Below are 15,949 nucleotides of genomic sequence, written 5' to 3'. Positions count from 1 at the left end.
GTGGTTCAAGCGCCTACATTGAACACCTTCAAGAGCAAGTTGGATGCTTATCTTGCTGGGATCCTATGACCCCAGCTGACTTCCTGCCCTCTGGGTGGGAGGCTGGACTCGATGATCTTCCGAGGTCCCTTCCAGCCCTAATGTCTATGAAATCTATGAAAATTGTAGACTCAGTGTGTTATACCAGTATCCATTCTACAGACAACACTGCACATTTGCATAGCGCTTTATGTATCACCCAATGTGTGATAGCTACGTTCTGCCCAGGCAAGAGAAACACTTAGGTGAATTTGCCTAAAAGACATGTTGGACCAGTAATATTTTAGCAGCACCAATATGAAGGGAGAAAAATTGTCGAGCCTGGTGTTGTATCAGTAATAATGGAGAGGAGACTTTAAAGCAGTAGAGAGAGTTTGTGTAACAGGAGAAACATTATCAGGGAACTTTTTATTGCACAGGCCGTAGCTAGCTGGCAGCCAGGGGTGGGAGGAACATTTAAGGAAAGGGAAAAGAAAGGAAAAAAGTATAAACCTGGTTCAAATTAAAAATGTAGTCCCTTTGCCAGGTGGACTTGTAGATCCAACTGCTGAAATGGGGGTTTGTATCTTGCAGCATAAGAATGCCTTAATTTCCGTGAAGTTGCATGGATGTATCGATAGGTAAAATGATGCATTTATATTACTTTTTTTTTTTTTTTAAAAACTGTTCTGAGAGACTTCTGGGCTAAGTACAGATGGTCAGAAAGCCTGAGGCTGAACTGATTGAACCTAGAGATTCTTCCCTTCCAGGTTCCCAACCCCTTGCCTTAGCTGCTGCGAGTCTCAGGGGTAGCCCAGGGAGAGAATGGAAATTCCTCTACTCCTCTGCATTAGTTTTGCCTCAGACTTGTAGCAGCTATGGCAAAACCAGTGGTGGAGAAGCAGTGCCATAACAAGCAGGGGGCAAGCAGGGAGACCGCCCTGGGTGCTGAGGCAAAAGGGCGCCAACAGGTGCTGCCCAGCTGGGGTGGGGCATGGGACGGAGCCGCAAGCGGCTCATTGGGAGGGCGCGGGGACAGGGGAAGGGCGCCTCCCACTGCTCTATGAAGTCCCAGGCAAGGGGGGGAGGGGTGCCCCCCGCATCTGTGGCAGGGTAAGAGCGGGCTGCCGCTGAGAGCTTTGCCCCGGGCACCAAACTTCCTTGCCATGGTACTGTGGAGGAGCAGGAGAATTTCCCTCCGCTCCTTGAAGCTGCCTGAGACTCGCAGCAGCTGAGGCAAGCAGCAATGTGTTTTGGGAGGGGAAGAATTCCCCTCAGCTCCCTGCGGCTGAGGAACCCTGGGCTGGGGGGGAGGAAGCTGCCCAAGGCAGGGGCTCCCTGGTGCCCCTGTGCTGGGCTTCATGGGCAAGCACATATCCTGAAGGTCTTTTTCTCCCTCTCTCCTGTGGCAGCACTGAAGCAATCAGCATCTGGGAAGGGGGAGGGGCCCCCACTACAGGGGCTTTCCCTCTCCCCACTGCTCTGTAAACCCTGGCTAGCGGCTTTCCCCTCCCCTCCCCCCTGGTCCCTATGGGCTGACAGACACGGGCAGGCAGCAAGCTAAGGAGGAGAGGGGCAAAGCAGTCTGTGCTCCACTGGAACAGGCAGCATAGCTCAGGATTGCAAAGCATCCTGGGATGCTGGGGGACTGTGAATGAAGTTGAACCAGGAAGGGGACTGGGACAGACGTTCCATAAACTGGCTCGACCCAAATCAGTTACGTTTGATACTACATCCAACTAGGTTTACCTTAAACCAGTTTTGGCCATTTTGAAAGCAGCTTCTGTGTCCCGAACTTATGTTCTGTTACAGGTTTAAATCAGTTTCTGATCACTTAAACTGGTTTATGTGTAACTTCTGTCCCTAGGCTTGGTGGGCTTGACAGGCTGAGCTGATTCTCACACTCCAAGTGAAACATCTATGTTCCCATAGTCCTGTCTACATTCTTTGTACAATGGGCAGGAAGTTTTTATTTATATGTCAAACACCTTCTACCGAAGCTGCAGTGACACCAAACAATAACACAAAACGGTAGCCTGCACTCCCAGTACTGTCCAGTGAATACTCCTGTGTTGTTTTTAAGAACCATTAACCCCTGTGTACTACAAGGGCTGGAGAGTTTATGAAGCGACTTCCAGAGATCTGCATAGCAAGGTATTTGACCCATCCTAGCCATAGGCACATTGGGAGGGGGGAGATTTTCCTGAACCCAGGGTCCCTGTGCATTAAGGCCTTTAAAAAATGTGTGCAGCCAGTCTGCACATGCAGTTTCTGACATCCCTGGAGCATTGGGACCCCAGGATTGAGAAGCCCCCCATATCCCAGGGCCCTTGGACCTTAAAAAACCTGCACTTGCAGGTGAGCTGCACACAAGGTTTTCTGTCATCCCAGTGTACAGGGCTCTGGAGCTGACCCCAGTGCAGTTCTGGGGTTGGGACCTGAAATCAGCTAACAGTTGATCCCTGACCCTGGGACTATACTGGAGTCTCCAACCAGTTCCAGTGCAGTTCTGAGAACTGGGATCAACAACCAGCTGATTATGGGTCCCAAGCTCCAAGGCCATTCTAGTTCATGCCAGACTGCAGGCACACATCTTTCAACCTGCTGGTGCAGGGGGAGCCTAGGATTATGATTCCAGACTCCACCTGCACTGGCAAGTAATAACAGTGCAGATGGTATCTGATTCTTGATCCCAAATTGCACATCCTGCCATGCACATGTGGCATGACAGGAGGCACAACTGCTGGGATTGGGGATCAGATCCCATTGCGCCATTAAAAGAATATGTGCTGGGGGTTCAAAGCACCTACTCTTATAGGTTCTGCAGGTTCAGCTAGAGTTGCTGGCAATATTTACATCTCTACTGCGTCATGCCAGTGGGATCCAGTGAATTACACCTACTTAGGCTGTTAACCTCCTTTCTTGAGCCTTCACAATACTGTGTCCTATGCAATGTTGTGCCAATTCCAAAGAGAAATCAAAGGTACCCAACTGGTAGATAAGGGCAGTGCTCTGTTCTGGGTTTTCACTTTAAGATGAAGTACAAACCTTTTTGCCAGTAATTTATTCATTTCTTCCATTAGTCCTCCTCCGCCTCCACCACTGCTTGTTCGATTGGCATCACTCTTAGAGGCCCCACAGGGACTGGAGCCTCCTGAAACATCTTCTGGCTTAAGACACAAATCAACATTGCAAATCACAGAAAGGAATTTATATTGGGAACCTGCCTTTTGTGACAAGCTGAAATCATCACTAGGTGTAAAGGATCATAACTGCAGCCTGAGGGCAGAGGCAGGAAAGCACACCCATATCAGAAAGAAGCCACATGCAAAAGCGGTCAAAGCCAGTGCCCAATCCATATTTAGGACTGAGAACCCCACTGTGGGTTGGGTAAACATATGGGAAAGCCACAAACACAGCCACAGTGATTTTTGTTCATTCATGGTCAGATTCTGAGCACTTATTCACCCAAAGACTGAACAATCCAGCCATCATAGTACATTTAAACGATTTATAATAATTGTGATGGTATAATACAAGTACACATTCTCTGGCACACTTTGTAGAAGCAATGAAGTCTGTAATATGAGAGCTCAGGGCAGTCATCTGCTAATTAATCTTTACTGAGTGTTGGGGGCAAAGGGTAAATTACAGTCAGAGCAAAACTCAGGGAGAAAAAAGGAAATTCCTTCATGACACTGACGAAACCAGAAAAAGAAACATGCTCTTATGGCAGTGAGACTTTGGCAAAATGATCATTATAAAGACCTGAGCTTTAAATATGTTATCTATGCTTCCACTTGTGTTTGTATTCATGTTAACTCAGGGACACGTGGGTAAAAACTGCTATAAAAAAAAAAACTCTCCTGTGCAGTGACTGTACGTATAACTGGTTAGTCCTTAAAAACACAAGGTGAAGGTTTACTGAGATCAACATAGTCTTGACTTGGATTATACCCTAAATGTCTCTAGTACAACTGTACATGAACAAAGCTGAACCAGACAACTGATTTTTCATGGCCATGGAACGCACATGTAAAGCACATTTTACAGGGTTTGGTAATGCTTTCTGAATATACATGGAGTAAATCAGCTCAGACAAGACCAAGCAAGTCTTACTCTGCAGTGAAGACAGGCCTATTGAGAACATCTTATGCCCTGGTCCTTACCCGCTGTACTCGCCGTAATTTGGCACTAGCCAGAGCTGCTGCGAATCCTGACGTTGACCCGTCATCAGTGCCAGCCCCTTGTGCTCCACCTGCTGGCAGTGGAGGTGGGGGAGGCGGGGCAGCCCCCATTGGTGGAGGAGGTACTGGCGGGGGTGGCGGAGGCGGCGGTCCACTGGATGATGCAGGGATTGCAGCAGCAGCACTAGGATGACCAGGTGGAAGGATGGGGCCTGAAACAGAGGAAATCAATGAGAAATAAAGAATAGTGCCTCCCCGTTCACACATTATCAGGGTCTCTTTCTGCTGGCAGTCAGGTGAACAAAGGCCTGATGGGCAATCGGTGCTGGGTGACCATGCCATCAGATGAATGATACATGGGGAATACATCAATGGTTCAACATCTGCATTAGTTGTCATATAAACTTGTGCCCTCATGTGGAAATCTGTAAGTGATACCCTCCTCTTCTCCTTCTTTTCCTGTGCACAAGTCACAACACAGCATGCATGTGCTAATTCACAGGCAGCTGCTTTCTTCTATTTCTTTATTGTAACTTCCCATCTGCAGATAAATAAGAGGCAACGGCTAAGTTTGAACACCAACATTCACCTCCATGAACTCTCAGGCTGTATGTATCATGCTTACTTTCCTGAAATATTGGTGGCTAAATTTAATGCCTCTGAAAATTAAAGGTCAAACACTGAACTTAGCCACAGCACTGGTGAAGAGATGTGACTGAAAGTAGCAGTGTTCAACTGATTGATTTAGCATGGTTACATGTCTTTATTTGTAATGCGTGGGAGTATATCATCAGGGGTAGTTATCCACCATTACTCTATCTCATCATAGGCTTCAGTTGATAGTTTATTTTAAAGTCAACTGTGTAATGTATATTATTTTGAAGGAGGATTTTACTGGCTTGAAGGTAAACTTTGAAGTGATATTTTGACAGTAAGGGCCTGATTTTTCTACCATTCATCACTGGGGTGGGAGGTAACATCTTAACATCACAGCAGCAAAAATACTGCAGCACATAGTTAAACTCACAATTCTGCCTTTGCAATGAGCTCTGGGTGCCATTAGAAACACTTTAAATATCTTGCTACCAATGTGGGCTCACAAGTACGAACTGGCAATTCACTGAGGACACAGTTAACTATAGCTGCAAAACTTCACCCACAAAACCAGAGGTCACACTGAGACCTCACTGAAAAATGATTTAATGATATCAACTGAATGAAGTAAAAATAATGGGGTAACCTATGCAGCTGGAATGAATTAAAATCACTTTACTGCAGTGAATGTATCTGCAAAGATTAACAGCAGCTGCAGGTCCAAATCAAGAGGCAGTTGTAATATCTTTAGCAGAAAATCTGTCAATGAAAGATACATGCCAGTGCTTCCTAACTTCTCTAGACATATCAATTAATGCACAATAACTTTATTCATAGCAATGGATTCAATTTGCAAAAAAAGTCCTATCTGGATTTCAAATAAGCCCAATTCAGAGCTGTTCTGATGCAGGTTATCAGTGTGGGGAATTTTAAAAATAGCGTCAATATGCAAAATACAGATCCAGACTCAAGGGGCCTCTGTGCTAAAAAACATTAGCCAGCCTAAAGATTTTTGTGAACCCTGATAGTTTAGATGCAGTTTCTACCAACAAAGTGCTTATGCAGCTTACGCAACTCCTCAAGGAAAATATACTATAGTGGCAGAAAGGACTTCTTTCTGTAACTATCTACATTAGGGCTTTTGCTGATATAGAAATCTTGGTAACAAGTCACCCCACCCCCACCTCTAACAGACATTACCACACCAACATATGTTCCTGATATAGAGCCTTAGATTTCAAACTATGCTAAGTATGAAGCATTCACTTGGGTTTTGTATCAAGACTATTGCCAATTGCATGGAAGCCCACTAGTGAACATGCTGTAGGACCCCTCTGTGAAAATGCAAAAGTATGAGAGTTTATTAACCAGCTACAGAGCCTTGTTTCTTCAGCTCATGTTTTTATCTCTGGAGGTCCCAATTCATTCCCCCCAGCGTTGGCCAAGAGGTAGTTCTTACATGAAAACTGAACAAGCGTGGGCTTGCTTTTTCATATTTCTCTGAACTATTATGTGCAGTAGGATTAGTCTCAGATTGCTCAAAAATTTTCCTAATTTCTTGTTCAGGACAGGGCAAACAGGGCTTTATAAACAATCAGTTCAAAGCTAAAGCTCTTTTAAAGGTTATAACTCATTCAAAACAAGTACTTACTCAAGTGGGAAATGGTTGATGAACTCATGTAAGGAGGGGTCCTCTTGGACATATTCACCTCAGACACAGCAGCGTAAGTGGGAGGTAACGAGACAAAGTGTGACATGGACTGGTATAGTTGCTGCGGAGGGTGCGGGGATGTCTGGGAGGACTGAGAAGGAGCCTGGATAACTGGCAGCTGGGAGATGGGCACAGTTTCTAAGCATGAGAAGAAAGACCCATCTGCACTTTCTACCTGGGTCCTATAGGAGTTTATAGGAATTTGTGTGGTTAGAGGTCCTTTGGGTTGGCCATTCAGGCCTATCTGAGGTACATCTGCATAAGCTTCTTGGACCGTTATACCTGTAGAGCCTCTGATCCTGCCATTCTGGACAGGAATCAGAGGAAGGACTACTGGAATATGTGGCTGCAGGACAAAACCCTTCTGTACAGGGGAAGTAACTGTTAGAGAAGAAGGCAGCTGAGGAGAGTAGGATAGAGAGGACCGCCTGACGAGCTGGCGAGAGGTCAACGGAAAATGGGAAGGTGGGGCAGGGGGCGGAGACAATGAGATTTGCTTGATGCTTTGCGTGACAGTCCTGTGGCTTGGCAGGACCGGGGAGGAGGAGGAACCCGAGGACGGCAAGAGCTCGGAGGCAGAATGTCTGTGGTGAAGCTGTGGGGAGTCTCTGGCTCTGGCAGAGGATCTGAAAGAGGTTTTATTACTGGGCTTGGGGGCAGCAGGTGCTGAAGAGATAGCTCTGGCGTAAGACGGTGGAGGGGCTGGGCCAGCTGAAGTAGGTGCGCTGCAGTTATTGTAGTCGGGAGGAGGAGACTGGCAGTGGGAGGGGGAAGAACACACTTTTATCTGAAGGGTGGAAACTAAAAGAACAGAAAAGAAACATGAAAAGAATAACATGGGTATACAGAAAGGCACAGCAGCAAGGAGAACATGGAAATAAAGAGCAAATGAAGCAGAAACTTAGAAAAAAAACCAAACAAACAAAAAAAAGAGGATGGTGCAGACACTGATTTTGGTGATGCCCTGATAACCCCAGAAATTGAGAGCTGTTCCTTCCTTTAGTGCAAACCAGTGGGAAATACACATCATGCACCAGAGTTCCTGTTTTGAAGTTTATGAAGCTGTTTCTAATCCTACTCCTCACCCTGAGTAAGAATTACACATTACCTTTGTTCCAAAGATAACAGCAAGTGACATTTTGAACACAGGTGGGCAAAAAGGTTGTGTACAGCAGTGATGCCTCTGTGAATGCTGTGGTTTGCTCAGCGAGAAATTCCAGTGGCTGGGTCCCACTGAAAGGCTCCTTGCAAATCAGAGCCAGGGACTAGTCTGTGTTAAGTGATGCTATATGGTACATAGTACGCATCTACCATGCTCCCAAACACTGGGAGTCAAGTGTTGCCCCTCTCTCGCTGCACTAGCTCTTTGTGCACATAATTTAGTTGATTGAAAATTAAAAAGCACTGGGTAAAAATAAAAAACCTCCTGCCAGATTCACACAAAGTTCTGACCTTTGTGCAGTTTTTTCATGGATGTAAAAACTGCATTTTGCAGCCATAAAATGTCTCTCTGCCTCTTCCCAAGTTGTTAATATTTAGAAAATATTTTTAAAGCTCATTCAATATTTTGCTAGTAACTGTATAGAAAAATCGCTCCCTTTACTTCCTGGAAACCCCAGGCTTAGGGCAAACCGTCAAGCTGGGGCTCCCTTCTGGGCTTTGGTCACTTGGTATCACACCCTTGATGTGAAGGACCCCAAAGCCAGCCACAAGCATCCCTCCTCTATGTGAATGTGTAGAGAGGGTGACTGGGCTTTATCAGTACCTTAGAGGCCTATTAGCCCTGGGCACTAGTAGCAATGCCCAATTTAGAGCACAGGATAATGGAAGAGTGCAAAGCTTCAATCTAACTTGCCTTCATTGCACTTTGTGCGCCAAAGATCTGGGCCTTAAACATTAATGAAAGCAGTGGAATCAATGCAGCTATGTCCCAAGGTATTAAGTTTCTAACCAAAAAAGTTTTGAAGTCCTAAAACCCTTACTGCAATATTGAGCATGCTGGTACTTCAGTAACAACACACGGGCACCACCAGCAGCCAGAGAAATGCATCTGTGTTGCTTACAGAGTCTTGATACATACCTGTGGTAGACGTTCTTCTTTCCAGAGACTCCTGGCGTTGCTGCTGCTGCTGCTCCATCACTTGCCTAAAACAAGGGTTTTTAAAATAATCTTGATTTATGTGTTACACTTTGGGGGAAACGCTCTATATGCTGAGATGGGCTCACATCATAAATCTGAGATCTGGGAGTCATCTGGGTCAGTCCATTGTAGACATAATGGCCAGACCAAAATAGGCCAGTTCTGATATCATTTGCTAGCATATAGTTCCCTGGCTTTGAAAGCATTACTCCTGATTCATAACAGTGGAAGTGAAATCACAAGAGAGCCTTGCACTTGTGGGGTACTAAAAATGCCTGCTATAGAAGCATGCTTCTTCGTGCAGGATAATTCTATAACAATATGAGGATTAGCAGTGAACTTAAAGCAAGAGAGCACTGCGGTGTCTCAGCCAGCACTGCACTGAAGCATGTGATCAAGCATATGAGGAGTTCCAAAGACAGACAGACATCTGATGAGCTTAAAGTGAAGCACATCCCTTAATGACACATGGAGCTGGATCCAAAGGACCTTCAGTACTAATAATAGGTTAATGAAATACAGTCTATGTTTAGCAGCTACCTCTAAATCACTCACTGCTTTAGATAGCTAAATAGCAAGCTCCTTTGTTGTCACCGCAGAGCACCATAGGTGAGCAAAGTCTGGGATGCCCAGTTAAAAGAATGAACATATAACACTACAAACTGCAGCCCAACTGCATGTGTGCAAACCCACTGAGGTCAACAGCTAAGTACAGACCCTCAAAAAGCCCAGACTGAATTGATTCAGTCTTCACAGTTTAGGCTAAGCAGTGTAGATGGAACTAATAAGCAAGTGAACAGACATTCACTTTTGATTCCGGAAATGCAGCCACATGCCGACAGTGACCTAGGCCAGAAGTCCGGGCATGCCAGAGCACATCTCTCTGCTCAACTGAAGCAGACAGCTTGGGCCAAGCCTAGCCCACCCAGCCTGCCAGGTGGGGTGGGGGATGTGTGCAGGGGAGGTGCAAAGCATCCTAGGACACTGGGGGGTCTGTGAGTTAACGTGAATCACGACCTGGAAGATGGCACAGAATGCACCCTCAGCAAGTTTGCAAATGACACCAAGCCAGGGGGAGCAGAAGATATACTGGAGAATAGGGTGACCTAGACAAATTGGAGGATTGGGCCAAAAGGAATCTTTGAATCCATGAGGTTCAATAAGGAAAAAGTCAGAGTCCTGAAATTAGGATGGAACACCCCAATGCAGCAGTACTGGCTGGGCAGCAGCTCTGCAGAAAAGGGCCCGGGGGTTACAGTGGACAGTAAGCTGAATATGAGCCAGCAGTGTGCCCTTGTTGCTAAGAAGGCTAACGGCATACTGGGCTGCACTGGTAGATGTGTTGCCAGTGGGTCAAGGGAAGTGATTATTCCCTTCTATTCAGCACTGGTGAGGCCACATCTAGAGTACTATGTTCAGTTTTGGCTCCCCCACTACAGAAAGGATCTGGACACATTGGAGAGAGTCCAGCAGAGGGCAACAAAAATGGTGAGGTCGCTGGGGGACATGACTTATGAGGAAAGAATTAGGGAACTGGGTTTATTTGGTTTAGAGAAGAGAAGACTGATGGGGTGATTTAATAGCAGCCTTCAACTACCTGAAAGGGGATTTAAAAGAGGATGGAACTAGATTGTTCTCAGTAGTGACAGATGGCAGAACAAGGAGCAAGAGTCTCAAACTGCACCACAAAAAATTTAAGTTAGATATTAGGAAGAATTTTCTCACAAGGAGGGTAATAAAACACTGGAACAGGGTACCCAGAGAGGTGGCAGAAGCTCCATCCTTGGAGGTTTTCAAAACCTGGCTAGACAAAGCTTTGGCTGGGATGATTTAGTTCGGGGTGGTTCTGCTTTGAGCAGGGGGTTGGACTGGATGACCTTCTCAGATCCCTTCCAACCCTAACTTCCTATGATTCTCTGAATCTGGAGGGAATTTATGACAGAAGTTCAATAAACCGATTTAACCTAAATCAGTTCAGTCTGATACTACAGTACATCCATCCAGGTTTAACTAAAACCAGTTTGGGCCCTTTTGAAAGCGGTCTGTGCACTGAACTTCTGTTGTGTCACGGATCTGAAGTGGTTGCTTATCACTTATACCAGTTTCTGCCCCTCGCCTAGAAATCAAATATTTGAGGGTTGTCTCAATAATCAGCGATCACAAAACTACTCTGCTAAATTTCTAGTAACCTCATGATTATAAACAAGCTATTGATCTCAGTACTAGTACAGGCAAAGTTTTAAGCTCATGTTAGGAAAGAGACGCTACAAAATTACTATTAAAACCGTGATTATGGTGAGTAGCAAACAGCATTTAAAAAGTTGCCAAATTTCTGAGAGTAGCAGTTCCTCAAATTTCCCACTAGAGGTCTTCTCCTTCACACTTTAACCATCTTGAAGACAAGGAATTTTTTTACTGTAACTGTGATAACTCTTACTTGACATTTCTGTGCTCAGTTCAAACAACGAACAGGTAAAAACAGCTAGTCGTTTCACTATATACATGGACAGGAACTACACACTGCAAGACCATATAGATGTAACTCAGCAATTCCATAAATAAAGTTAATGAACACACAAAAAAAATGTTAATGTGCTAAGCCAAGCACTCGAACATTAGGAAATTCTAGAACCAATGTTGCCTGTACAACCTTAATTTGTTCCCTTTAGGCAAATGCATTATAACAACATCTCTAAGCATGTAATGGTATGCTGCTTTTTCTACAGGACCTCTGCCTCATTCTTTTCACAGTAGGATAACCTGGACCACAGATGATTGGCCTATAATAAATCGATATGCCATGGAAAGCTTTATATGGGCCGTCCTGTTACATTTTATATTATTTCTAATTTTTTTGATTTTTTTTTTTTTTTACAATTTTTAAGCAGAAACACCTGGAGAATTTCTGTTTGGGTATGTAAAAAAAGGTTAAGTCTTTTCATTTTTCTAACAAACCCTCCTACATTTTGGGTACCAAATCACTAGAAGAGACAGACATAACCATAATTAAGATTATTTCTTATCCAGGGATAAATCCTAAACCAAATTCATAACAGAAAACTACCATGCAACTCCTACACACAAAAATCACAGAGTACAGTACACAATGGTGCAATTTTGGGAAAACCATTAAATGCATATGGAAGAAATACTGTAGAGTCACAGGAAAACAGCCTAATGGCATTGCGTCAGCTGGTTTAAATTGTCATACCACCACTGACTTCATGGGAGCTCTCCTAATTTGTACCAGGTGAGGATCTACATCCCCTTCTTCATCTCTAATCTCCTGCTTTCATTTGCCAGTTACAAGCTGTTCAGCCCAGACAATTGCATCAGTTGTACTGATGAAGCCTCAGTTGTACAAATAAAACACAGAGCATTTTCTGTCATCTTAAACAGCTTGTTACAAGAAGCAGCCAGAAAAAGGAAGAGAGGGACACACTTTTTCATGGATATTTTTCTGTCTAAAGTATAGAGCAAATTCTATTTATGTTTCTGGGCAGATCTCATTCTTCAGGACACGCTGCAAAGAGTTTGCCCTGCTGTAGTTGGACTCTGGGCAATGCTACATACCCCCTTCATGTCACAGGGTCCGGGCTGAAGCAAAAAACACTAACAACAAGTTCCCAGCCCAGCTGTGCCAGCAAAGAAGTTTGGGACTGCTGGTGAACTGCAGGTGGACAGCACTCCCCAGGAGAGAGGGACCCAATTTAGACACAGGAAGAGCTTGTGTTTTAGGCTGGAGCCGTCTGCCTCAGTTTGAAGGGCTCCTTCTCCCAGACCCGAGCAGTGCTTATACACACAAATAGTCACACTGGTTTGAAGAGAAGGACCTCATGAATGCTTTAAAGACAACTCCCAGAGTAAGGGACTCCTCACTATGGAGCGTATCTGGATGTGGCTTTCTCCACTTACAGAGAGGCTCCCCAGGGAGTAGGGGGCACATGTCTGTACGCAGAGAAAGTTTGGGTTTCCTGCTTGCAGAGACACAACCCCCAGGGTCTCCAGGGTATGTCTCCATCAACAGGGAAAGACAGGGTTTCCACTGCTATATAGCAGAGATCCACTGTCAAATAGTGATGCAAATTAATCTCAACTTTGTTGCAGCAACAATTCTTTTTTGTGTTGTGACCACAAAGTTGTTAGGGTGGCACAAGGCAATGATAGGTAATATCTGTTCCCACCCAGGGCATTCTGGTAGGTTAGCAGGCTCAAAAATCTATCTTTAGCTTGTGAATGAAGCCCTCTGGCTCCCTTTAACACTGACGTGGAAATCTCCTCTAAGTCACAGGTGAAGTAGTTAACAAGAGCATCCCAACCTGAAATCCTGTTGGCTGTCATATGCAGCCATACGTATAAACTGGAGGGAAGACAGAGGATGGGGAAGAGGAGAATAGTGGCATTAAAGGCAAGATGCACATGTAAGACCTGACCTGACCTGGAAAAAGCTCACATTGGGGTCTCCAACTCAAATTTATAATTTTCATGTGGTTATTATCCTGGGTCAGGGAAAGATACTAATAAAAGGAACTGTACCCCATTAAGGACCAGGCACTAGAATCAATGGACCAAGTTATCACCGGGCCTATGTGCTGCTGGTGGGACTATGAAACCTGATCTTCTGTCACTAAGACCTGATTCCACACTGGATCATGTTAAGCTTCCTTAATAAGCTTTAGAAACCCCCACTTAAATACTATGCACATTGCTTTTAAACAGGTGTCCTCCTTATCTCTGGACATCAGTGCCTCCTAGTTCAGGGTTTCCATAAGATTTCAATTCTTTACCAGTCATCACCAGGGATCCTGGTTTTTCTCCGATAAAAAAAATCCCCAATTTTCAGATGTAAACAATGTAACCCAAAATCCACATTTTTCCATGATTAAAATGAAATGCCACTAAAACACTTATATATATATGTGTGGCATTTTATATTACATAAAAGTCAGAATCACGGTAAAATTTAGCTGCATAAAATATGCAACACGTTAAATATGAAAAACATGGTGTTCCTTCTTTTTACACAAGGAAGATCCATGCTATCAACTTGCAGAATGTAAAGCTAGAATGTAAAGCTACCTGAATTCACTAAACTTAAGTAGCAGCTTTTACCTTCTCTGCACTTCCATTTCATCTGGAGAGGGTCCATTCTGCACCTGGCGCTGGGTAGTTGGACCTGTGGAATACGTAACAAAGGGTAATTAGCTAAGCAAATACGATACAACATGGTGGTAGCTTCTGACAAAAGTGCTGTTCAGTCTCACCGAATTTAGTTTATAACACACGTACCATATAATGTAGAATATAATGCAAGCATCCTTTATCATGTGTGTGACATTCTGAAGAATGTCACAGTGGAGCTGACGACCATTCTGCCAGGATACTATTCTGATTTCTGTGGAGCTGAAAACATTTTGGCATCCTTGCTGCACATACTCAGCTAGTTTTTACATGAGGAACTTCTACACTAGCTTCCCATACGTAGATGAGTAATAGAGGTCCCAGGACGTGATGGCACAGCTTGGATCAAAGGAGAACTTTGCCCTAAGAGGACTGCCAACGTGCAGATGAAAGAACTACTCAATGTCACACTGCATTCCCCTTATCTGTACGACTCAGAAAGCTGCCTCCCTCACACGTACCAGTTCATATATATGAGGATAAGGGTGGGAGGTGATATAAATGCTGATGTAAATGCTACAACCATGAATGTGTGTGAATGAATACAAGCTGGTGCAACTTTGGCAGAGAGGTGGCAGAAGGGCAGGGTTAGAGCAGGAAAAAGCATAGTGGTGGTACAGAGAAGGTGTAAGATAAAGAAGGCCGGTTACAGTTTTGCTTTGCCTTCTACAATTCTGTCGGTCTCCTTTCTCAGCAGGAGACACCCAGCTGAACACAACTTATGCCACCAGCTAGGTCTTGTCTGCATTTGGCCCTGGAATCTGCTTCTGTTCTTGGTCATTTTTATTATATTCACTAGTGGTTACATGTTAGTTTGAGAGAAGTGAAGCTCAATAATAAAGTATTTGCCCACTGAAGTCAACAGAAACTTTGCCACTGAATCCAGTGGGAACCGAATTTCACGAAGCCTTTTGGTGTTTTAGACCAATTTCTTTATAATACTATTGGTTTCACCCCTATTAAGGTTTATACACTTGTAAAATGTCAAATTTAAAGGCTCAGCCCTTTTAAAAATTATCTTCCAAACTGAAGTCCAGAACAGAACGTTTACAGTCAGTACACAGATGAAGGGAATTGTTTAATTTTCAATGTCCCTATCAGGCAGGAAAAAGTACTAATGGTTTTAGAAAGCCATGAGTGGGTACAAATAGGAAGTAACAGAGGAACCTGAGTTGCAACTTTACCGACAGTTGTCTATATTGCTGATTTTAACAACATGTATGTAAATCTGTATCCACATATTTCAGAACAAAGCACATACTACCTACAGAATATACACAATATGTATGTGTACGGTATACAGTGTGATGTGGTATAAGGAGTTTACTGACACGAATTTGTGATGACAAGATATCCACAAGCAGAGAAGCTTTGAATGAGTTATACAGATGATCACTATTGATTAAAAGTCACCAATCTCAATAATTTCAAATGACAGTATACTTTATTAGGACATGGAGTAAATAGTACTATAAGATTAGCATAAGGATTTGGAAATGATTGGCACCATTTTACTTTGTGTCTGAAGATAGGCACAGTTATTAAACTAACTGTGCACAAGGACTGAAAACCAGGATCAATACCTTTTCTGTAGCTCATAATGTCATGCTTCTAAGGACCAATATCTCACGACTTGCCAGAGATACAAATTTGGCTGCCTGGAAACCATTCATTGACTGTGAGTACCCAAAAGGGACTTCATTTCCAGGGAATACTTAATACTTGCTGCAAATAATGTTTTTGGCAATGTCTGAAATTGCCCAAAATTAAGTCACTGTCACAGGACACTGAAGTGCCCTGCTCCTAGAAAGAGGGACAGGTGCTGGATGCCAGGGCAACCACAGTTGGGTCAGCTGACCAGAAGGGGGCAGGGCCTGGCCTATATAAACAGCCTAGGCCGAGGCCAAGGAGGCAGTTCCCCTCTGGCAGCTGAGGAAGAGAGAGCTCTGTGGGAGTAGAAGCGAGATAGCCTGAACAGCTTTGGTTGAGGACTGGGGGAGCAAGCCCTGGTAGGGTTTTGAACGATGGCTAGCCAGAGGGCTTAGAAATTGTGTTTTAGCCAGATGGCTTGGAGTTTATGTTGTAGCCTGGGGGCTTGAGTTTTGTGTTGGTAGTTGT

General features: G+C 44.2%; 1 protein-coding gene across 5 annotated transcripts in view; it reads right to left on the bottom strand.

The window, feature by feature from the left end:
- EVL (Enah/Vasp-like) overlaps window positions 1-15,949 on the bottom strand; it is a 195,568-nt gene that overhangs the window by 16,833 nt on the left and 162,786 nt on the right. For all 5 annotated transcript variants that reach the window (XM_019552505.1, XM_019552502.1, XM_019552506.1 and 2 more), the window contains exons 4-7: window positions 13,763-13,826; window positions 8,591-8,655; window positions 4,188-4,417; window positions 3,067-3,188 (exon numbers count right to left, since the gene is read on the bottom strand). In XM_019552505.1, the coding sequence (XP_019408050.1) occupies window positions 3,067-3,188; window positions 4,188-4,417; window positions 8,591-8,655; window positions 13,763-13,826 (481 nt within the window). The remainder of the gene's footprint in view (window positions 1-3,066; window positions 3,189-4,187; window positions 4,418-8,590; window positions 8,656-13,762; window positions 13,827-15,949) is intronic.

The sequence above is a fragment of the Crocodylus porosus genome, unplaced genomic scaffold, assembly GCF_001723895.1.
Source record: "Crocodylus porosus isolate Cpor-Errol unplaced genomic scaffold, CroPor_comp1, whole genome shotgun sequence".
Lineage (NCBI taxonomy): Eukaryota > Metazoa > Chordata > Crocodylia > Crocodylidae > Crocodylus > Crocodylus porosus.
Note: the sequence above shows the minus strand (reverse complement) of the source record. Positions and strands in the feature narration are given on the sequence as shown.